Source organism: Panthera uncia, chromosome A2 (genome assembly GCF_023721935.1).
Source record: "Panthera uncia isolate 11264 chromosome A2, Puncia_PCG_1.0, whole genome shotgun sequence".
NCBI classification, from domain to species: Eukaryota; Metazoa; Chordata; class Mammalia; order Carnivora; family Felidae; genus Panthera; species Panthera uncia.
In genome coordinates, this window is record NC_064816.1 from 92,386,624 (window position 1) to 92,410,904 (window position 24,281).

General features: G+C 36.9%; 1 protein-coding gene across 1 annotated transcript in view; it reads right to left on the reverse strand.

Moving 5' to 3' along the window:
- Nucleotides 1–3,253: 3,253 nt before the first annotated feature.
- Nucleotides 3,254–24,281, reverse strand: part of HEPACAM2 (HEPACAM family member 2) — a 39,177-nt gene continuing 18,149 nt past the window's right edge. Inside the window, exons 4-9 of the mRNA XM_049642275.1 lie at nt 19,746–20,042; nt 9,087–9,212; nt 8,973–8,997; nt 8,844–8,881; nt 7,418–7,491; nt 3,254–3,665 (exon numbers count right to left, since the gene is read on the reverse strand). Coding sequence (XP_049498232.1) covers nt 3,552–3,665; nt 7,418–7,491; nt 8,844–8,881; nt 8,973–8,997; nt 9,087–9,212; nt 19,746–20,042 — 674 coding nt within the window. The 3' untranslated portion in view covers nt 3,254–3,551. The remainder of the gene's footprint in view (nt 3,666–7,417; nt 7,492–8,843; nt 8,882–8,972; nt 8,998–9,086; nt 9,213–19,745; nt 20,043–24,281) is intronic.

The window sequence follows — 24,281 nt, forward strand, 5'->3', positions numbered from 1 at the left end:
AATTGAGCTTTTTAGAGAAATTTGATATGAAAAGAGTGATTGGAAAGTCCCATCTTTTTCTTCCTCTCAGTCAGCATGATAAAGACTGTCCACTGAGAACTATTTTCCCACCATGTTCCTCTGTAGCACAATGCATTGTGTGTATGCTGGGAAACCTTCAGTCCAGTTTTATAAATGACTATATTCTGCATTAAAAAGGAGTAATGAGTAAGAGGTATTGGGCTTGATTTCTTCACTGATTCCGGGTGAATATACATTTCCACTTTTTTTTCCTCAAAATGTTCCTTCATTATTTCACTCCAGTGCACAGCTTTACCCAAGAATGCTCACCTGGCAAAGAGATGTTACAAGATGCATAAAATATTCTACAGATTTCCAGTTCCCCAGGTAGAAGAACCTTAAACTCTTTTATTCCTTTCAATAGCTGCAAATAACGAGTGTTTTAAACTAGTTCAAGAAAATTACATTTATAAGCCAGTAAGTGTAAAGAGTAAGCAATCACTGAATTCTGTAGATAATTTCCTTTTGAAAGTAAAGGTTTAGTAAAAGGTTTACTTACTCAAATGACTCAACAGCCAAGTCATGGGTTTATAATTTTTTTTTTTAATATTTATTTCCGAAGGGGAGAGAGAGCATGAGTGGAGGAGGGGCAGAGAGAGAGAGAGACAGAATCTGAAGCAGACTTCAGGCTCTGAGCTGTCAGCACAGAGCCCGACACGGGGCTCCAACTGACAAACTGCGAGATCATGACCTGAGTAGAAGTCGGACACTCAACCGACTGAGCCACCCAGGTGCCCCGCCAGTCATGGGTTTAAAACAAACTGTGCCTGGAGCATTCCATGAGGTCAACAGATAGCATTTAAATAAATGTACCCATCAGTTCAATAAACAAATAACAGCTGAGTACTAAAATACGAAAACAGGTCAACTTACCAATTTGTTAAACACCAGTCCAATTAGGTAACAGACACATGCAGTAATGAAAACAACACTGCTAGAATAATCTAAGAGCCAAAGAAAGAATTTTTTGGCTGTCTTTTCTATTACAGAAGCAACTGTCAAACAGAGGTAGAAAAAAGCAGTAAGTTATTTTTCTTTACCCAGAGTTGGCACCTTCACTTTGGGAATGGGGGAAATGAGAGAGATTCACTAACCACCTGTAATACTACATATTCATAAAATTGATCGTTAAGTTTAACTGGACTTAAAGAATAAAGTGATAGGCAGTCAGGAGAGAAAAATAACCTCTGTATGTTTAGGGAATACTTGCTTTATTGAGGAATATTTATTCTACTAAGGACCATGAGTCTTTAGCTAAAATAAACAAACAAGAGTCCACTAAACTATGGAATCCTTAAAAGACTGAGCCTTACTTAACCTCTATCCTTAGCAGATAGTTAATAGTCTGGAAATGTTTATAGATTGGCTGTAAATAAAATAAGTGTATAACAGTTTCCGATGAAAGAAAAGAAAGCACTGTACTTGTTCATTGTTAAAATTTAGAATAGGTAAAATAAGTCGGTATTCAAGGAAAATGACACTTTAAAAAATGTTGGCTCCCCTTTAGTATGAGTTGGAAGAAAGGGAGAAGAAGGAAATTTTAAAAGAGATTTTAGAGAGAAGGGAGACAGTTTTCCAGAGAAAGAAGAAAAAAGAAGGAAAGATCCAGAGAGGCAGACATCCAAGGATGGAGGTAAAGGAAAAGAGAGTCTTTGGAAGACAAAGATGCACAAAGGGAAGCCAAGAAAGACTAGGAAGACAGGAAAGGAGGTGAAAAGAGGCCATGGAGATGGGGAGGGGGACAGGGGGTGTGAACTTGGGTTCTGGGGTTGCTGCCCCTTGAGGGAGCATGTCCTCAATAGCAGTTTCGAATAGTCCTTTATGTGCTAGAAAAAAAAGCATTTCTGCTTTATTTTCAACCTTCCAAGTTTATTTCTGAAATAAAGTTTTATATTCCCAAGAAACCCTAAAGATATTGCTCATGTCTGAAAGCAGTCTAGTTTCAGAGGGTGATTTTCTTTTTTAACTTAGAGATAGTGTTTTTTTCCCTCCACACACAAAACTAACCCAATCATTTTATTTTGTGTTCTGAAACTGTAGCTGCCATATTCTACAGTTTTATAAATAAATCAGCATTTATTTTATATTTGGGAGCTTTAAAAGATAAACCTCAAGTTTTCATTTGTATTGTTTGCCTTCTAATTGGAAAAAAACAGATAATGCAGAGTGAAAGACATATAGAAAAACACATGAATTTAAATAGGATAACATTTTTAATTGGATATAATCTCAAAATTGGGAAGCAGATATACTCTGAAAACTCCTTCTGTTCCTTATATGTAACAAAGAAAAATATCCCTTATTTTCTATTCCAGAAGTAAAGAGAGTCAGGTATCATTTTTGAGAGGTAGGGTTTTGTTTTGTTTTTTAACTGTCATGGAATAATATTCCGACTCTTGTGTTCTACTAGATTAATAATATAATTCTTTAAAACATTTTCTTTTCTTTTCAAACCATAAGTTCCTAGCTCTGTCAGGGTCTGCTTCTAAATTACCTGACTCCCTTTTCTCCAGGCACCCTGGGTCAAGAAGGAGTGCATTGATGGGTCTTCTGAGATGTCTCACCACTTAGCCCTTAAATGACTACAGAGTCCCCCCCTGCCACCCCCAGGACTGGTCTCCTCCTGCTAAGATGATTTCCCATGCATTCATCCACTGCTAGCTGTTATTTTTGGTATTTATCCAGAGGTGTGCCTGAATTACTTTGCTAGCACTGTTTCTTTTGCCAGAGGGGAAGTTCCTGCCGTGTGGTTATTGATGTTCTTTTCAAAGTCAATAAATGACAAATAAAGAAACGATGGAAGATGATTTGTGGCAGTTATGCCTGTGGGCAACTACAGCACAAAAAAGGGAAGTTCATTTCATTATTTCAAAAAGCTGTAGGCTTAGTTTCTCCCTGGCTGGGAAGGGAGGGCAACTCCTTAGTGTCAGCCCTGAGGTTAACTAGATAAGTAGTTTCCTGGCTTTGGCCTCAGCTCAGGTTTTATCCTCTCTGGGCGTGAGGCCAGTCCTTGCTGTGATTCTGTTCACTTGAGAGTAGACTATGAATCTGTAAGACGTTGGGCATTTGATGGTGACAGAGCTGTGCATATTTTGTAGGTTTTTTTTTTTTTTCCTGGTCCTATTTGTAGTAGCAGATCATTGGCTCCAAAACCACCACAGTCATTGGAAAATCATCAAGATAACCAAAAATGGCTTGCAAACCTGCCTGAAAATCTCTTTCATACCCAGATGTAGATTCACTGGGGGAAACACTGGATTCCAGAGCTCTGCGCCTAGTCCGCTGGCCCAAGTGCACAATCCTAGGAGATACTTGTGTTTATCTATTTTTTCCCTAAAATTATTTTCCAGTGGGGAAATTTCTTCAAATGTACAGAAGCTGTAATTTCCTGTTTTAATTTATTTCTTCTGAGTCTTTCAATAAATTCTGGGGAAAGCAGGGACTGAATGCTGAGCCTCTCCAAAGTAGCATCACCAAATGCAAGTTCATACTTACTCTGGACAGTCGTGCTGTTGGGCAGGGATGTGCTGAATGACTTCGTAAATTGTACTGTTCAAATCTCGTCCTGATACACCATCAGAGGCTGGAACAGACCTGCTTGGCATCTAGAAAATGTGGCACATTAAAAAAAAAAATTAGCAGACTAGTAAATAGCGTGTCTACTCTACTGCATGGTTGAAAACAATTGGAAGTAGTGATGATTAGAGAACTAGATCTGGTTATCTTCCCTACGATGTTCATTTCTCCTTGCTACAGTTTCCTGCACTTACCCTATGGTAGTTTGTGTGGCAGCATAGCTATGAAGTCAGAAGAGGAAGAGCTTGACAAAAGCTATCGCTTTTTTTTTCTTCATTTAAGAAAAAGAGCTGGCAGTACTGTAAAGGAAATATAATAGAAAGAAAAAATAGCAAAAGAGAAGATATCAGGATAGCTTAGAACCAGAGAGCATATATGATTATCTTTTATATTACATCTCAGTTAGCTTTTTGACACTACTTGCCAATTATACATGCAAGGATGGTTGAATAGAAAAAAATAATGCACAACCAAAAGCCCTGATCACACTGCAAATTAATAAAGACAAGTACCAAGAAATATAGAACACAAAGGGAGATGTTTTGGTTTGAATGCAGTAGTGGGTTCTAAAAACTGAAGGCTTGGAAGAATGTGGAAAGTATTGTAGTATATTTCTGCCTGGTAAAAGCCAACATGCATTTTTATTAAAACTGGCATTCATGTTTTATTAACTCCCCTTTCTTGTATCCGATAATGTTCTTTTTCCCTGTAAACATTGCATTCCAATTAGTTAGGTAAAGTCTGGTTCCCCTCCTCATCCCGAGCTATTCCGATTTTCATCACATTTCCTATTTTCAGGCCTCCCTGTTTATACAGCTCCACCTAGAGGACTCTTGCCCTTGATAAATCATCTGACAACTCATTCCAGTTTAGCCTGCTATGTTACATTGGAACATCTTAGCTTTGTGTTTTCTTTGGAAACTGTTTCCATTCCACATGCTAAAGTTCTCAAAGCGCAGCCCTAGGATATGTGATTCATCCTCTCATTTATGTGCCAAGGAGATTTTGGTTTACAGTTTGTACAGATGACCCTTGCACAAATCAGCTTTGAACTGTGCAGGTCCACTTATACATGGATATTTTTCAATAAATACAGGACAATACTATAAATATATTTTTTCTTCCTTATGATTTTCTTAACATTTCTTCTTCTTTTTTTATGTTTATTTTTTTTATTTTTGAGAGTGTGTGTGTGTGTGTGTGAGAGAGAGAGAGAGAGAGAGAGCGCGCGCGCGCGCGCGCGCGCGCGCGCAAGTGGGGGAGGGGCAGAGTGAGAGGGGGACAGAGGGTCCAAAGCAGGCTCTGTGCTGACAGCAGACAGCCTGATGCAGGGCTTGAACTCACAAACCACGAGATCATGACCTGATCTGAAGTCAGACACTTAACTGACTGAACCACCCAACATTTTCTTTTCTCTAGTTTATTTTATTGTAAGAATACAGTATATAAGACAACTATGCATTAACCGACTGTTGATGTTATTGGTAAGACTGTTGGTCAACAGTAGGCTATTAGTAGTTAAGTTTGGGGGAAGTCAAAAGTTACAGGCAGATTTTTGACTGGGTAGGGTTGGCACCCCTAACCCCCATGATGTTCAAGGGTCAAGTGTACTTGAGATCAACTCTTGATTTTCTTTGGTATGGGGGTGTCCAGGACCTATGATAAAAGCAATCTATAGATAATAACTAGCTTACTTACCTAAGTTAATATTAGAGCTGGCAACAAGTAATAAATTTGTTCCTTTCATGCCCTTGCTTTCTGTCCAATTCCTCAAAGAGGTGCTAAACGGACAGCAAAATTCCAGCAAGTAAAGAGAGGAGGAGGAGTCCATGTGTACGTGTGCCACAACAAGCCAAGAGATTATTCTCATTTTTAAAAACCCCAAAAGTTAGTAATTGAGTTTGTTTCCCTTCTTAACTTCAATTTTGATATCTTGGTTTTAATATTATTTTTCCCTTTCTTCTCAAAGCCATTGCATTTGGCTGCTAATCTTTACACAGAACCACCATGCCAGCTTCTTCCCACATAGGTTCTCCTACACGTGTCCTGCTGCTCATGCTTTTCTTTCTGTTGTTGGTGTTGATTTCTCACTTTTTCCCAAAGCACCTGGCACCAGCAGTTGAAGAACCTTCACTGATTCCTCAGGAATTTTCGGCTTTGAAGATTGGTATGGCTCCAAATTACATTATTGTACTTATGACAGAAATAAGTGGGGCTGATATGTAGTCAAAGTGTTCATTTCTCTGCCTCATGTTCTTAGGGATTATAGTATTTTGGGCAAATAGAGGTCCTCTGAAATAACATCTTGAAACCGAGTACTGATTAGTCACAGGCTAAATTTAAATTTTTTACATAGATCCCACTCCTTTCTAATGAATTCCTAGGAATAAAAACTGCGTTGTTTTATTAATTAAAAATTTTTTAATGTTTTATTTATTTTTGAGGAGAGAGAGAGAGAGTGCAAGTGAGGGAGGGGCAGAGAGTGAGGGAGACACAATCTGAAGCAGACTCCAGGTTCTGAGCTGTCAGCACAGAGCCCAATGAGAGGTGGAACTCACCAGTGATCATGACCCGAACCGAAGTTGGCCGCTTAACCGACAGCCATTCAGGCACCCCCAAACTGCATTATTTTAAATAAAGAAACTCCCAGCTTCAAAAATTCAATTCTAAGTCTTATTAGCTCTTCAGTTTCCTGCTTTCCTACTTAAAAGCCACACCTGAGAGGGGTGCTTTCTGCTGTGGTGAGAAGCTGTTTGAAATAATTGATCTACAAATATTTATTTTTGTCTTTTTGGTTGTAGAAGTGAAAGGTGAGTCAATGCTGTCTGAGACTGAATAGGGCAGTGCAAAGCTTTGTGATGATGTGGGAGCTGGTGCTGCCGACTTGCCCTCAGAAGGATGAAATCCAATCAGTCTCCCTCTATTACTCACATGGCATTTGTGAAATAAAGTCGGTGGCTAGGAAAATTACTGGATGAACCGTACACATTGATAGAATTCACTGAACAGGTGAGGTAACTAATCCCTAATGACAAATAGTTCTTTAAGAAGAAAAAAAAAGGAAAATGCCCAAAGCAAGTAGTCCGTTTATGGTCCCTTCCCTAAGTGAGCTATTATAGGGGAACTAGGAAGCAGAGGCCTTACAAAATTCTATAAAAATGTTAATGAGCTGATTAGAGAACACTCTTTATGTCTGTTAAACAAAACTGATTGTTTTAAAAGATCTTGTCTTTGCACACTGAAAAACAAAATGTTTCAACAGTGTAAAAGCTCCCCTTCTTGCATCGCAGGCAACTTTAGGATAAAAGTAAAGATGTGCACTTGCATAATTTGGGTTTACATAGTACCTTTCTTCTGAACAGCATAAGGGTATGATCAATTGTCTCCGCAAAACATGAGGGGAAGTGAAGAAAAAACTGAGGTATAGACAGAGAGTTCAGTGAAGTGACAGGCTGTAGCCATGAAGGTGATGCAAAATGATTTAAATCAGGGTCCCCGATTCCCTATTTGTTCGGTTCTCTTGAACTTCAACCTAGCTGGTTTTCTCTTCACTGAGCTTACCAGGTAAAGAATGTTTACGAATTAGTGTAACTTCCTAATTCGTGTTAGCCGTATTTATAAAGGCCACAAAAGATGCTTTAGCTCCTCAGATCCAACAACATCTTTCTTTACAGAGTGAGCAAACTCTGCTGAAGGTAGTGCAACCACTTGACCACACTGCCCAAGCACTTAAGTGAATGCTGCTTACACCTCTGGTTAATCAGCCATTAGGAAAACCAACCCTGAGAACACCAGCAGCATCTGGAAAAGCAACAAATTCATATATTCCGAAGTCTTCCAGAGCATCTTCATGGCCTGAAATGTAAAACAAATACTACTTACAAATCAAATACCTCCATCTGCTATTGTAGTTTTTTTTTTAAGACTTTGTAAAACTTACCGTTATTGTTTGTTTCAAGTGATATGTGTATAAAACCAATTTAACATTTACTAATTCCCTGTGGTCATATTGTCAACTAAGCAGTGTTGGAAATCACTCATTCTGAAGCTGAGAACTGGAATTGAATTGGGACAATTATTCTTAAAGCCTGATGTGGGAATGGTGTATCATATAGTCAAATAAACGCACGTGGGCAGTTTTGTCCTTTGTAACTAACTCAGAGAGTTAGCACACCAAGGCTTCAGCCTGGGAATCACAGCATCTCTTAGTCTACACATAGTATTTATTACACCCTGTCAGATCTAAAATAGAGACCACCAGAACTACTAATATCAATGTATAATGTATATTATTCATTTTAAATTATTATATATAATGTACTATTGTAGATGCCCATATGTACAAAATATAATGCAGTGTAATATCAACATCACCCAAACTATCATCTGTAAAATGATGGGAGTGGGGTGGTTGGGAGGAACCAGATGGTCTCTGGGGCTTGATAAGAGGATGCAGACCCACATTCACTAAGCATCCTGGCATATTAGGCACTCCACCTACATCATTGTATTTAATTCTCCTCGTGGCCCTGGTGGAGGGAGGGGGCAGTAATTACCTCCATTATATAGATGAGGAAAATTGAGGTCAGAAAAAATTAGTTAATTTTCCCAAGGTGACATTGGGAAAAAGTGGCATACAGGGCACTGAAACCCAGCATCATGTGACTCCAAGGCCTGGAGGGTAGCCCATTCTTAATTTATAACAACTCAGTAGGGAATCAATAGTGAAGGGCAATAAGGGGGCCAGCTGGGGACAAAGAAGCAGCAAACCTGCCAAACCTCCCTGCCCACTGCTCCTGGGGAGGGAGCTGCCAGCATTGTCCCTGCTTTAGGAATGAATGAAGTGAGAGGGTCTTGGGCATTTTCAAAATAATAAAAGGATCAATAAATTAGGATTCAGAAGAACTCAGTGATGGTGGGCAAGTGACTTAATCTCTGAGCCTTGTTTCTCTAGCCTATAAAATGGAGTTCAGTGCCTTTCAGGTTTATTTTACAGATTTGTATGACTTACAGTAAAACCAATTCAAGGGATAGCACTTTGTAAAATGAGGGCACTATTCAAAGTTAAGGGATTGTTTGCATTATAGCAGTTCATACCTTATATGAATTATATTACATCAATAGTACATTATATATAATAATTAAAATGAGCAATATTAATTAATATACATTAACATTACATTAGTCCCTTTCAGCATAGCTATTACCTGAAAATGTTTGAGCTTTCCTGTATTCTGTTTCTGGTCTGAAAAGACAAAGAGGCATTTCTGTTACTGATAATAACTGAGGAAAAGGCATTCAAGAAAAAAATATATTTGTAGAAATGTATGTATTACCTGCCTTCTAGCTTCTGTTTTATAACTAAAACCAAGAGGAAAAAAAACACAGTAAGGTAATTTTTAGCACATATATAAAACCATTTGTAAATTTTCTTTCTAATTTTAACCTACCTTTATAGGGTTGATATTTTTTCCATAGGAAGAGAAGACACATGGATATAATTAAAAAGAGTGATATTCCGGTTATACTTGCTAAAGGGGACAATGATTTCCCCTTTTGTGCAAGCTTCTCGAGTCCTAAATAAAAAGACATATTTTAAATATTTTTATTAAAGATCAATAATAAGTTACTATATGGTTTGACTTTTTTATGCTTTACCTGGGGACATTACTGCATCTGTATATTATATATTACTTATTTTATGTTTATATGTAGAGAGAAAGAGAGAGAGAGAGAACATGAGAGAGCGAGAGTGAGCAGGTGAGTGAGAATGAGAAAGACCAAGCAGAAGGAATGCACTTATTTTAGGACACAGAGCGATTTGATCACAATGGCCTAAATTTGCTAAGGATATAAATGTGGTAAGCTGCCCAGGATACAACTGATGTGTTGAAATAGATGTCGTATATAGCTTATGTCATACTTTCCAATAGTGTTCACCACCATTTAACCATTTAACTTTGATCTCATCGTATCAAATATCCCCAGATGCTAAGTGGTTCTCTCTCTTTCCTTTTGTCTCACTCTTAGTATAAACCAGGTACGTGGATTTTCTAGGCAGGTGGTATGTGATTTTTGATTCTAGATCTAGACTAGAACACCAAAAACTTATTAGAAAGATTATTTTTCCTTATTTTCTCTCTTAATAATTTATATTCTCCCACTGTTGGAAAGCTGGCCTTTTTAGTTCGGAACTACTTTAGCATCTGGGTGGTCTCTTTGTGAGGTCTGAGCCTTTCTTCAGTTACTCTGCTCCTACCTCACAGGTTTGTTCTTTCTAAAGAGCTGGGCAACTTTGGGTGAGCCACTTGACTGATGGCCTTGATTCTCACACTAGTGAAATGAGGTTAGAGTGAGAGGCCTTTAAGTTTTGTTGTTTCTCTAATACTCTAGAATTTGGGGCAGCCAGAGAGTCTTATATGAAGTGTATTATGTAAATAGGACACTATCCAGTGGCCTACCAGTAATTGAGTCTCAAAAAAATGTATTCACATATATACATACAAAAATTACAAATTTTAATGGTATAAAGGAAGTGTAGCACATAACTTAGAAATAATTATAAAATATGCAATACTCTTTACTGTTAATTACACATAGCTGATTCTCAGGAAATGCACTTGTTGCTTTTTGCTAAACTCTCATATTTTCCGTCTATGGGTTAAATTCAACCATATTTTGAAAAAATTAGACTTTAAATAACTACTATGATTACTATGTAATTGAACAAAGAAATAGGTTACATCATAAATGAACAAGTTTAGTTTTAATATGAATGTTGGTTGATATTTAGTGTGATGAAAAGGAAATGACAGCATACATTGGAACTTCATTCATTCATCAATCATGTGAATAATGCTGGACTGAATAATAGTTTTTGATGCTGGAAGAATATTTCCTCAATTTTTTGTGCCATAGATAATGTGATGGCTATGGACATAATACACTCTTAAATTTATTTGGCATTATTATTTTCTCCATCACTTTCTCTTTTTTTTGTCTTTTTTTATTTCAGAGAAAGAGAGAGAGTAACGTAGGAGAGGGGCAGAGGGAGAGGGAGAATGTTAAGTAGGTTCCATGCCTGACTCAGGGCTCGATCTCATGACCATGAAATCATGACCTGAGCTGAAATCAAGAGTCGGACACTCAACTGAGTGAGCCACACTGGCACCCCTCTCCATCACTTTCTTAAGTGTAGACAATCTTACTATAGAACAACACATCCAGTGAGTTTTTTATAAGTAGTATTTTCATGATTAAGAAATTATTATATTATAAAATTATAATATTTTATAATTTTCATTGAGATTTCTTTAAAAAAATTTTTTAATGTTTATTTATTTCTGAGATAGAGAGAGACAGAGTGTGATCGAGAGAGGGGCAGAGAAAGAGAGAGAGAGGGAGACAGAGAATCTGAAGCAGGCTCCAGGCTCTCAGCTGTCAGCACAGAGCCCGACATGGGGCTTGAGCTCACAAACCATGAGATCATGACCTGAGCTGAAGCTGGCTGCTCAACCAACTGAGCCACCCAGGCACCCCTTCACTGAGATTTCTTATTTGACCTATGGGCTATTTAGAAAACATGTTGCTTTATTTATTTAAGTTGGGAATTTTTCTAGTTTTGTTTTCTGTTATTGATTTTTAGTTGAAGTCTACTCTAGAGGACAGACTCTGTTTGATTTCAATCTTTTGAATACCAAGATTTTAGAAAGATGACCATATACATGGTCATATGAAAAGAGGGTATATTCTACAGTTGTTGTATGTTATATTCTATATTAATTCAATTAGGTCAGATTATTTTTCTCTATTCCTACTAAGTTTTTGCCTGTTTGTTCTATTAGTTACCAAGAGATGTACGCTAAAATCTCCTACTCTGATTATGGGTTTTTCTACTTTGTTAATTTTTGCTATTTATTAGATACACTTTGAAGCACTGCTAGTAGATGCATACAAGTTCAGAATGCTTACATCCTCCTGCTGGAGAGACCACTTTACTCTTTTTTTTTTTTTTATTAAAAATTTTTTTTAATGATTTTATTTATTTTTGAAAGAGAGAGAGAGAGACAGCATGAGCAGGGGAGGAGCAGAGAGGGAGGGAGACACAGAATCCGAAGCAGGCTCCAGGCTCTGAGCCGTCAGCACAGAGCCCAATGTGGGGCTCGAACCCACAAACTGTGAGATCATGACCTGAACCGAAGTCGGACGCTCAACTGACTGAGCCACCCAGGTGCCTCGAGAGACCACTTTACTCTTATGAAATGTCCACTTTTTTAATCTAAAGTATTACTTCTTGTCTCAAAAAATTTATCCAATTCTTATGTAATTTGTCTGATAATAGTAGTGGTATATCAGCTTTCTTTTGGCTATTTGTATGGTTTATTTGTTCATCCTTTTACTTTCAATCTTTCAGTATCCTTATATATACAATGTATATCTTATAATCATCAAATAGTATTTTTTGCATTGAATAGTATTTTTTAAGTTTATTTATTTATTTATTGAGAGAGAGAGTATGAGTGGGGGATGGAAAGAGAGAGAGAGGGAGAGAGAATCCCAAGTAGGCTCCACACTGTCAGCACAGAGCTGGATGTGGGGCTCAATCTCACAAATCATGAGACTGTGACCTGAGCTGAAATCAGGCGTTTAACCTACTGAGCCACCCAGGTGCTCCTGAATAGTATTTTGTAATCCAGTTTGACATTTTTTGTCTTTTAGTTGGAATATTTAGTACCTTAATATTTAATGAAATTATTAATATATTTTGTTTTAGATCTACAGTCTTATTATTTTTTCTATATTTCCTCCATTCTTGTCTCTCCTTTCTTATCTTCATTTGGATTAATCAGGACTTCATTTTATTTCTCTTTTCCTCTCTAGTTGCTTGTTGGTTATACATTTTTTCTTTGTGTCTTAGACTTTGAAGATGAAAAAAAAAACTAACCAAAATTAATACTTTTACTGCTTACCACTTCCACTGGCCTCCAAAATACAAGAATAAGTTCCATATAAAAGATGGGACAGCTAACACTCAGGATACACAAAGTTGAACTCAATAATGTCTGACTATAGTTCTATGCTCTTTCCATCACTTCTACCTGACCATTATATGAGAAACAGCAATCTTTCCACCATTAAGCTCAAATCTCTTCAGTTCTACCAACGAAATTATAACTAATAAGTCAAATCCTTTTTCTGCATGATTTTTCTGTCACATCTCCCCTGAGAATTCTCTTCTTCAGAATCAAAATCCCTGAATGGTTTTATTGTTCTTTGTATGATTGATTTCCACATTCTCTATTATCCTAGAGGTAGAATTTTAGAAACTCAACAAAAGCTAATCTGTTTTACTTTTAAAATATAAATTTGGAAGAACCCATACTCTGGTGTCATTGTCAGTAAGATAAAGGCAAATAGAATACTCTCTTGAAACACCAGCAGGGATAGAAAAGCAAAGTAGTAAGGGTGAAATACTAAATATAGAATATGATTTGGGCACCACTTTTAGCAAGTGAATTCTCTATTTCTTCGTTTAATTTAATTAATTTTTTTTTTTGAGAGAGAGAGTTGAGAGGGGAAGACGGGTGGAGAGAGAGAGAGAGAGAGAGAGAGAGAGAAAGAAAGAATCTTAAGCAGGCTCCCTGCTCAGCATGGAGCCAGACACAGGACTCGATTTCCCGACCCTGGGGGATTTTGACCTGAGCCAAAATCTGGAGTCGGATGCTCAACCAACTGAGCCACCCAGGTTCCCTTCTATTTCTTCATTCTAGATCATATATTAAAATCAAAACTAGCCAATTTTCAGATATGCACAATTAAATGTATAATCATCATATGTAATTAAAACCAAATGTACATTTGTTTCCCATTTATTTGGTAGAGATGTATCATATCACTAAAATGTAAATAATTTTAAAAATTAAAGTACCATTTATAGGTACAGATAAAGAAATAGTCTCCAAGAAACTAAAATATTTGCTACAGTAAGTCATAACTAAGACTGGAACATAGGTTTTTTTCTGACTGCAAGTTCATTTTTTTCCTGTTAATCCATAGTCAAAGAGTGGTTTTGTAATGGCAGGTAGGCTCCTATATAATCACTTTTACCTTCCACCTTTTCTAACACCAGACTTGATGTGTTTCAGCTGTTTCACTTCTTGATTGTCTTCACCAAAATTCCACTAACCCCTCAAAAAAGTATTGAATGCTGATTTATTCTTCTCAAGCTTCTGTTATGTGCTTTATACCATGAGAAAAACCGCAGGAAAATATTTTAGTATAGTCTTTGCTGTTTTTACCCCCTTAATCTTGAAAATATGCTAATAATTATTATTTCCAAGTACTTCTCATTCTAATGGTGAAGTTACACTCTTGAATACATAAGCTCTTTGCCAGGCACTTCCATGATTCTGAAGCCTGGCAGTTAGTTTAACATACAATGATTAGATGTCTTACATTTGGATAAGACATCTCCTTGCGTCTCCTTCATTTTTAACTTTTTGTCCTTTTTGATTTGTGTTTCCTAAAATGATCGAATTTGCACATTCTGTCCTTCAGAGGATCCCACTTATTCCCTTTACCATTACTTCCTTATCTCTTTAGATTCCTTCCTTATTGTCCTCTTGCCTCTTTTCCCTTTAGCTCTGTTAGCCCTACATCAGAGAACCACCCTATATTGGCCAATGTCTGTCACCCCAAAACCTTGGCTATGGCAAATCCTTTCTCTGGAAAAAGAGGAATAAGCATAGTCCCTTTTCTCAGAACAAATGATATTCCCTGTTAGGCCTCCTTCTCCTCTAGAGCATCCTGACTATCTCTTGACACTGATTCTCCATCCCAGAACTTGAAATTTGCTTCCTTTCACAAAATAAAAAATGCCAAATATGTCAAGGATCAAATCAAGGGGCATAGTTGCTGTAGTCTCCGTTCTAGGCAAGTGTGTCTTGGAGAGATGGACTTCTGAAACCCCCACTTGAAAGTAAGGCAGCAGATAAATTCTGATCCTATTGCTACAGAGAATGTATAGGAATTCTGAATGCAGTTCTAGACACTTGCAGGAGCCCCATTCTTTCTTTTAGAGAGTTTCCTACTGTTTAGCTCATAGCATGCCATTCTCTTCATTATTTAAATATGATTGACTCATTTACCAAAGCCCTACTGCAAATGCTATTTGCCCCCTCCCTAGGCAAACAAATAAAATGAAATAACATAATTAAGTGCAAATATGGGCAAGAGGTGTGGTTTCCATGGCATCACAGCCCTGCTGTTTGAGAGACTGCACCCAGAACAGGGCACCCATATGCCACCAGTCTGCTCGTCTATTCCGAGATCAGAATGGAGTTCTGAGATCTCTCTCAGACAGTCTGCTTGCTGATTATGACAGCTGATTCCTGTCCCTATAGAGATGAAAGCCCCATATTGGGGAGGGGTGCTGTTTCTATACTCTCCCATGGCTCCACCTGACTGACACAGTTATTCTGTGCTAAAAGCTCATGGGGATGTCTAACGTCTTAGGGTCTGGATGTCAGGGCTGTAGTTCTATCTTAGCTGTTTTCTCCAGTGGCCCAAAGTGAAATATGTCTCCTTAAGATCTTAACATGAGAAGTTTCTAGGTAGAAGAAATTAGTCAATTCATTTTCCTACTTTGGATCATTTTCCTATTCTCTTCTGTATGAAATGGTGTACAATAGAAATACATATAAAAAAATGATAGGGACACTTGGGTGACTCAGTTAAGTGTCAGACTTTGGTTCAGGTCATGATCTCATGGTTTGTGAGTTCAAGCCCCACATTGAGCTCCATGCCGGTGGTGCAGAGCCTGCTTGGGATTCTCTCTCTCTCCTTCTCCCTCTCTGCCCCTCCCCCATGTGTGCGCACGCGCGTTCTCTCTTTATCTCTTTCTCAAAGTGATAGATTTCTTAGGATCACATACAAATTCAAGACATTTCTATTATATCTAAATTCTGAATTATAGCCATGTGGTTCTTGGGAATTCTAATAATTTATATATTTGAATATCTTCATTAAGTGTGAACACTTGAATTCTCATCATAAACTTTCATTTTATATATATTGCATGTCACAACAGTGGTTTAGACCCCATTAAAATTGTAAATCATGGACATCTGCATTCAAGGAAGTCCTTAATCAAATAAATAAAATCATTTATTTTTCAAATACAAATGCTAATGTATTATTTTTATTGCTATTGTTTCCTTGAAACTTATATTTTAGATACTATTTTTAGTTACAGGTATTTCATAATTTCTCATTAATATGAAAGCATATACATATCATGGACAAACCAGAGTATCTCTTTGTATATAGCACAAAGTTAGTTAAGGTGATGAGAAAATATACACTATCCTGGATATGTGGTATACGTTCTAGAAAGACCATAGTCTTACTGATATTCTCAGTCAAGAATGTCAAGGGAGGCAGTTTATATAATGATTAAAACAAGGGCTTTGAATTCAGATATTATTTTATGACTTACTAGCTGTGTGACGTTGCCCATTGTCCCTGTTTTCTGTAGTATATCTCCACTGAGACAGAAAGGTCAATTAATGTCTCAAATTAGATGTGAATCATAGCCCCGAGGTAGAAGGCACCATCTGGAGCCAAACATCACTTTCTCTGGCCTTCCTCTCCCCAACTGAAAGTCTCCGATAAAACTTTTGATTCTTTCCTGACCTTGTTATTTTCTTTCCTTATTTGTGATCTTGGAGTCATCTTTGACTCCTTTGTCCATTGCCCTCCACAGCTTTTTGCTGAAACTTTTTGGTTGGCCACCATGTTATGTGCCTCACTAAAAACAAAAACGTTCATCTATTTCTTAGTACTAGACTCTGGTTACACCAAATACAACTTGGCTCTGAAAATATCTCAGAGGCAGGTATCTTATCCCTCAAAATTCTCTACAGATCTTAACATAGATTGCTTCTCAGAGTGTATGATCAGTAAGTGCTCAAATGGTAGTTACAAGTGATGTTCATTTTTTCACTGTAGGTTAGTGTATATTTAATCTCCATTGCGGAGATTCATTAATTTGGAAAGCTTAAAAAAAAATCAAATACTTAAAACACATCAATACTACCCATTTTCTTTGGCATTTGTTGCTGTTTGAGTTAAAGTTCTGTGGACATATAGGAGTTGAAAAATAGCTCTAAAAACCAGAAAAAGGTCACTAATGTTGACAACTCTGAATCCCTCTGAAAAATAAGCACCTGCTCTTCTTATTTACTATAATAACAAATACCTGGTCTTTGTACAGGTCAAACAGGTTTTTTATATTTTGCAAAAGGCAATTATTTGATATAAAGACTGTAGCTGTCTTTGGGCATCAGTAATAAGATCTTAATCAAATATTGGGGGCTTCTGATATTATGAAAATACCTTAGCCAAATATTAATGGAGAAAGTTCAGAAAGTGTGAAAGTTGTCAATGTGGTATACAACTACATATTGGAGCAATGTTTTCATTTGCAATGAGCATAAGTAACAAGTCTAAGATGACACCCAGATTGCTAGTCAACTACTTTATATGCTTAATTATGGCTTGCTTTAAAATTACGTTTTGGTCAGCCACTGAGGTTAAGAGCTGGTTAATCCTAATAAAATTTTAATAAAATAGAAAGCAAATGATACACCTTAGCTGTTCATATGCCTGCTGTGTATATTAAGCTGTGGTCATTTTGTTAGCAGGAATTTTTTTTCAGTTGGCATTCTCAATGCCTACCACAGTATTTGGCCAATATTAGGTGCTAAATAATGAATAAATGAGCGTCAGATTTAGAGCACCCTAAACACAGATACGCTTTGGGGAGCTATAAAGGAAATAAATTATTATCTACTTCCCAAATGACACATAACTCAGGTAAAAATTCTAGAGCTGCATTGTCCAATATGGTAGCCACCAGATACATGTGGCTATTTAATTTATTTATAATTTAAAATAAAATTTAAATATTTAATAAATAACATAAATTCAGTCCCTCAGTTGCAGAGCTAAATTTAAATGCTCAAAAGCCACTGAAGCCTGCTTCTGATTCTGTGTCTCCCTCTCTCCCTGCCACTGTCCCACTCATGCTCTGTCTTTCCTTCTCTCAAAAATAAAAGTAAACATTAAAAAAAATTAAATGCTCAAAAACCAAATGAAGGTAGTGGTTACCATACTGGCTAGTGCAGATCAAATATTTCCTTCACTGCAAAAATTTCTATTGGATAACACTTTTCTAGACAGTGTGGTATTTTCTTCACATAAAAAAATAAAACTTCATGACAGTTATACAAATTCCAATATATTCAGGTGATTTCACAAATATGAATACATTCAACTTTAAGGAATCATGGAGGGATTCTATCCACTATGCATTTCTTTATCAATTTGTAGTTTGTTATAGTCTTAGAATTCTTGGTGGCTTTTTAATAAGCTCAAAAGACTATAGGGGAAAAAGAAACACCTTAAACACATAATTGCCACACTTGTGCTTGTTTAATATTCAGATTCCTAGATCCTACCTTCAAGATCCTGACCCAATAGGTCTGAGGTGTCTTAATGAAAATACATCATTAGACCTCCCCAGGTGATTTTGATGCGCACGGCCCAATAGCTACATACTAAAACATTTAGCTTAAGAATTATAAGGATTATATTCTTGCTTCATTTATTCAACAAAATGTATTAACTCTTTCTATATTATGGGCCCTAATCTAGACACAAGGGCTGTAAAGACAGAGAAAGAGAAGATATCAATGGAGAAAGTATTGTTTGGTGTTATCTTTTGCTCACTTGTTCCTACACCACCAATAGGCACCCTAGCCACCCATCCCTGCCCAAGCCTGCTGTCAGGTGTTCCCCAGGTGGATACTGACTTGTCTTTATGTGCAAAGCTGAGTCCAGGAAGGACTTGATAGTAGCAGTAGAAGTAGTAGAGGAAGAAGCAAAAGGAGAAAAAGGTGGAGGATGAGGACAAGGTGGAAGAGGGGGATGAGGAGGAGGAAAGGGAGAGGGAAAAGGAGAGGGAGAGGAGAAGAAATTCAGGAAAGAAGGAGAAGGAATAAGGAGAGAATAAAATGGGTTTAAGAGGTAGGAAGGAAGGAGAATGGACAAACGTGGTGATGGGATGCTGGGCACAGCAATAAGCAAGAGAAAGGGGTCTGAAGTGGCATTTAGCTTTCTGGTTTAGGTTGGTAGACAGCAGGGCCATTCACTTAAACAGGGAATACAGAAATAATAGTTATTTGGGGGAAAGAAGATGGTTCAGTTTTGGTATGTTGGACTTATACACTGCCTCTGGTATTTCAAATTGGAGATAATCAGAAGGTAACTGAGTATACAGTTTTAGAGCTTTAAAGATATAGATTTGGGATGTACCAGTGTTATATGAAACCATGGGAGTGAAGGAAATCATATAGGAAAATAAAATTATATTACAGAGAAGAGAAGGCTTAAAAGGATGGGAATTTGACAAGCATACATTTTTGGGCAGTGATATTTACCTTTTTGTGGATCAATAAGCTTTCTGAAAAATCAGATTTTTCTGAAGAATTTAGAATTAATTTCTAAAGAATGTCAAATTTCACAGACCTACAAAATTTGTAGTTTCCAAGGTGTTGAGACCCTTGTTGAGAACTTCCACAGATTGCAGGTGTTTAAGTGATAAAAGAGGAAGGGAGGCCCATGAAAGACAGTGAGAAGAGGAGTCAAATTAGATAGTAGGAAAACCAGATTTCCAACTTACTGAGATTTATTCACCTGAGCTAATGCAATAGCAGATATAAACCCAGTTTCAATGAGTAAACTGCTTCTCTTATATTCCTGTTTGTAAAATCAAGAGCATAAATGCATATTTAGAGTCATTTATTGAATTCCCTTTTTCTTCATAGTCCTTGAGAGTTAACAATTGAATTCCCCCTTCATTCTGTTTTGGGTTTTCTTTCTTTGATTCATAGAAGCCATGGATTAGTTTACTCAGGAAAGAGAGTTTCTTAAAGTTTATCAACAATCCACAATGGCTTTCTCTTCCACACAGGTATAAATTTGGACTATTAGAAGGCCAGCATGCATTTGTGTTTCCTTGGGATCCTTGCCTTTTATGTCACACTTACCTACAGAAGTGATGATGACTGTGAAATGAGCTTCATCTCGCCGTCCAGTTACATTGTTGTAAGCACAGCACACATAATCAGTTGGCTTCTGGGCTACTTTCTCAGATGTAACTTCCAAGCGAGGTCCATGCTTGATGACATATGTTGTATTGTCAGTCCTCCGGATCCAGGAGTAGGTGTTGGGGGGGTAAGAATCAGCAGAACAGTAAAACAAGATGGCTTCTCCAATGTCAACAGTAAACACTTCCCCTACTTTTAGCCCTTTGTCAGAATTAACTTGAAGTCCATAAGGTCCATCTGCATTAATTGAAAAAGGAAATAAAGGGGTGGCATAAATAATCACAATATAGTTATAGCATTTGGGAGAGCTTAGCAGCATTTTACTTTCTATAAAAGTCTTCATGTTCAACTTGGCAGATAGATCCTCATTTAGATTCCCAATAAATCATGAGGACCTAAAAATGTGTTATTCTGATATCCACAACAATCGAAATTATTTGAGGTGCGATTGAACTTATCTGATATAGTGAAAGGCTTGAAACTTAGTGTGTAATTTCAGAGACACTGCCATCATAACTGTCATGCTAAGTTTTGAGTAAAGTATTGATATGTCTGCAATCATGTTAGACAAGTTCCATCTTTCTTAAAACAGAGTTGCACTTGAAAGCACTTTAAAAAATAGATTATGGCCATTAGTTTCTCATTGACAGCCATATTTTTAGTATTATCTGTTTTTATTCTCAGTTCTAGGGTAAGCCATGCAAATATTTATAAAATACATAGTTTCACATGGAGCACAAATTTGTGCAAATAGATACAGAAGTGTCCCATTAGCAAAGAATTTTAAATATTCCTCCCTGCAAACTAAGCTTAGAATTCTATTTGGAAAAATAATCTCTTCATTATTATTAACAAGTATTCATTGGGGCGCCTGGGTGGCTCAGTCGGTTGAGCGCCGACTTCAGCTCAGGTCACGATCTCGCAGTCCGTGAGTTCGAGCCCCGCATCGGGCCCCTGTGCTGACAGCTCAGAGCCTGGAGCCTGTTTCGGATTCTGTGTCTCCCTCTCTCTGACCCTCCCCCGTTCATGCTCTGTCTCCCTCTGTCTCAAAAATAAATAAACGTTAAAAAAAAAACAAAAAACAAACAAACAAACAAAAAAACAAACAAATATTCATTGAGCATCAGTAAACTATTTAGTCATGGATATCCCATGGTGTTTGTCCTTACTGCAATATTCTTGTAGCATTTTGCTATTTCTATGGCACCAGAATGGCTGCAGATAAAGACACATTTCCCATTGCTTTCTTCCAAAAATAAAGACAGATTTAAAAATTTTCCCAGCTAGATAAGTTTTTCTGCTTCAGTCTAAATCCTGGCTTCTATTCTAAAAACTTCAAGGTTTAGGTATGATTATGTTCATTTTTCAGCTGGTCATAATCAATATTTATTGGTTACTTTCCATATAAAGGCACTTTAAGTACTTACACAGACTACCACATTTAATCTTTAAAGCGACCACATGAGGTAGATGTTATTCCCATTGTAAGATGAAGGAAGAAACATTTAAAAAATTAATTTTCCCATGGTCACATAGCTATTATATAGCAGAGCTAGGACTCTATATGTATTTGATCATTCACATTACCTCCCCAAAAATGTATGTAGCATAATTTTCTATATCAGAACAATTTCTTATTGCATAACTATATTATTAGTTCTATAATAAGTAATTATCTAATTACATATTAATTCTGTACTCAGTTAATCAAGTAATATATCAAAAAGTCCTGTTTGAGAGATATTGTTAGATGGTATATTTAATATATGAGAGAAAAAATGTTTAAGACACAGTTCTTACACTCAAGAAATTGATAAACTGGAAAAGGCTATGGGTGGTTTGCTCAGTAATAACCTAGTCTCAGAGTTCTGACTTTTTTTTCAATGTTTATTTATTTAGATAGAGAGAAAGTGCAAGCAGGGGAGAAGCAGAGGTAGAGGGAGATAGAATCCCAAGCAGGCTCCATGCTGCCAGTACAGAGCCTGATGCTGGGCTCAATCTCACCAATAGTGACCTGCACCGAAACCAAGAGTCAGTCGCTCAACCGAAGAGTCAGCCAGGTGCCCCAAGGTTCTGATTTTTTAAAAAAATGTACTGACTGTTCATCTCTCATTGTATGGAATAATATGATGTAATGATTATACAGTAGTCATTATCAGTTATCACTACATTTAATCCTGATTTTGTCAATTGTTAGTTACGTGTTCTTCAGAAGTCATTTAAACTTTTAGATCTCACTTTTTTCACCTTTACTATGAAACACTGACTGGATGAATGGTTGACAAAGTTCTTTCTACCTTTGAAATACTTTTGAGTGATTAATGATATGCTAAAGCTATTTTGGATACTGACAAGCCAACCTCAAATTTGCGGATTCCCAGAGTGGTTCTCTATTATGTCAGCATTTTCTGGCTGATCTATCACTGGAGAAACACATTTCCTAAGATAAAACAGGAACTGAAGATGCAAAACAATAAATTATATTTAGCTAGGGAACATGCACTTTGCACATACTTGCTTCCTAAAGACACAGACATCTGAAGGAAACGTACAGGTTTATATTTATATATATATACATGAGATGATCCTGATTTCAGGAAGCAAACATAGAAGTTAGTATCTTCAAATTTGATGTAATCAGGAACAGGAGATGAATAATTTAAATGAAGAGAAATGAATACCCTTTCCTGTAACTGTACTAGCTGTACTAGAACCCTGTCATTTCAGGCTATGATACAGTCTCAGGGGGAAAATCACTCTTTCAGAAGTGTGTGCTAAATGGAACCCTTTTATTCTGAATTCCACTAAATGTAGGTTGTATAATGGAAATGAAAAGTTGTTTTCACTCACTCGACCAAAATCAATATTGAGATGTTACTGTGTGCCTAATATTGTTCTAGGCTTTGAGATGTTACCGTGTGCATAATATTGTTCTAGGCATTGCGGGGCAATCTGAGGTGTGATAGACAGGATTCCTGTGGCTATTCTCCCGGGCTCAGTGCAGCAACAGCATCCCCTTACATTGTCAGCATTGACAGAACATTAAAGAAGCAAAGACCACCAACTGGTGGGTATTGGTTATGCTTCATATTGTAGGAAACCAAGGGAAGGAAATAACTAAGGTTGGAACAGCAAGAGACCCAAGTCTGTGCACAAAAACTAAAGTCTGAGAGAGCTTTTCTGTCAGCTGTGATAAAGAAGAGAAGTGTGGTCATAAAAATACAGCCATTCAGTTTAAGTCTCTGTTTTCAGAGTTTACAGAATGTGACTCTAAAAACAAATTGCTTGATAATTTGACACACATAAAAATGAGTGATATTCTTTTCAGTGTGCTGATGTTACTCGAAACTTTTTGAGAACTCCTCAATTAGAATTGCCTTAGGATCCTGCCACATAATGGAGTATTCTCAAAAATAGTAATTCTTTCATTTTGTAGAGTGGACTCAATATGTAAAGGAAGTCCACTGTCAGAGCCAAGTGGTGAATAAGGTTGATTACCTAATTTAATAATATTGCTCTACTTTCAAATAAAATATGCTTATAAGGAAAGGAATCTTAGCTTATCTTTCCTATATGCATGCATATTTTGATTTTGCTACTTCCTCATTTGTTGGGTTTCATGATTGGCATAAACTTTTCTCCTCTGCCTTAATTAAATGCTATATCTGACTCTTCAGAGTTAGCCTCAAAATCCCTCAAACTCTCTTAGCCCCCATACAAACATTTCTTCCAGTTCCTGGAATCTAATACCTTGAACCATTTAAATTCCTTTCTTCTGATATGATTTATTAAAATGTAACATATTTTATCTGATTATACAAGAAATATATGTTCATTGCATAAAACCCTAAAGTTCAGAGAATCATGAAGATGGAAAGAAAACTTATTTGTAATTTTACCATTCAAAGAATGAATATCCATATTTCAGTGTATGATTTTTAAATCTTCTTTTTTTAATTTTTTAAAGTTTATTTATTTATTGTGAGGGGGGGAGGGGCAGAGACAGAATCCCAAGCAGGTTCCACGCTGTCTGTGTGCAGAGCTGGGCGTTCAAACTCATGAACCCGTGAGATCATGACCTGAGCTGAGATTAAGAGTCGGACGCTTAAGTGACTGAGCCACCCAAGGCACCCCGATCTTTAAATCTTCTATACTTCTCTCTCTCTCTCTCTCTCTCTCTCTCTCTCTCTCTCTCACACATACACACAGATTGCCTTTCTTTCTTTCTTTCTTTCTTTCTTTCTTTCTTTCTTTCTTTCTCTTGCACTCTGCACTCTTCACTCTTAGAATGTTTTTTCTTACTACACTATGATGTTATTTCCTTTTGAGCACTTCAGTCTGGCCATCTTTTACTGTGAGGTGTAGCCTAATACATTATTCATCAGAATGGGCAATCCAATTGAAGACATTTGGAGTGATTCAACCAGTGTGGCCTCTGACATTGAAAATGAAAGAAGGATAATTCTATTTTGACTT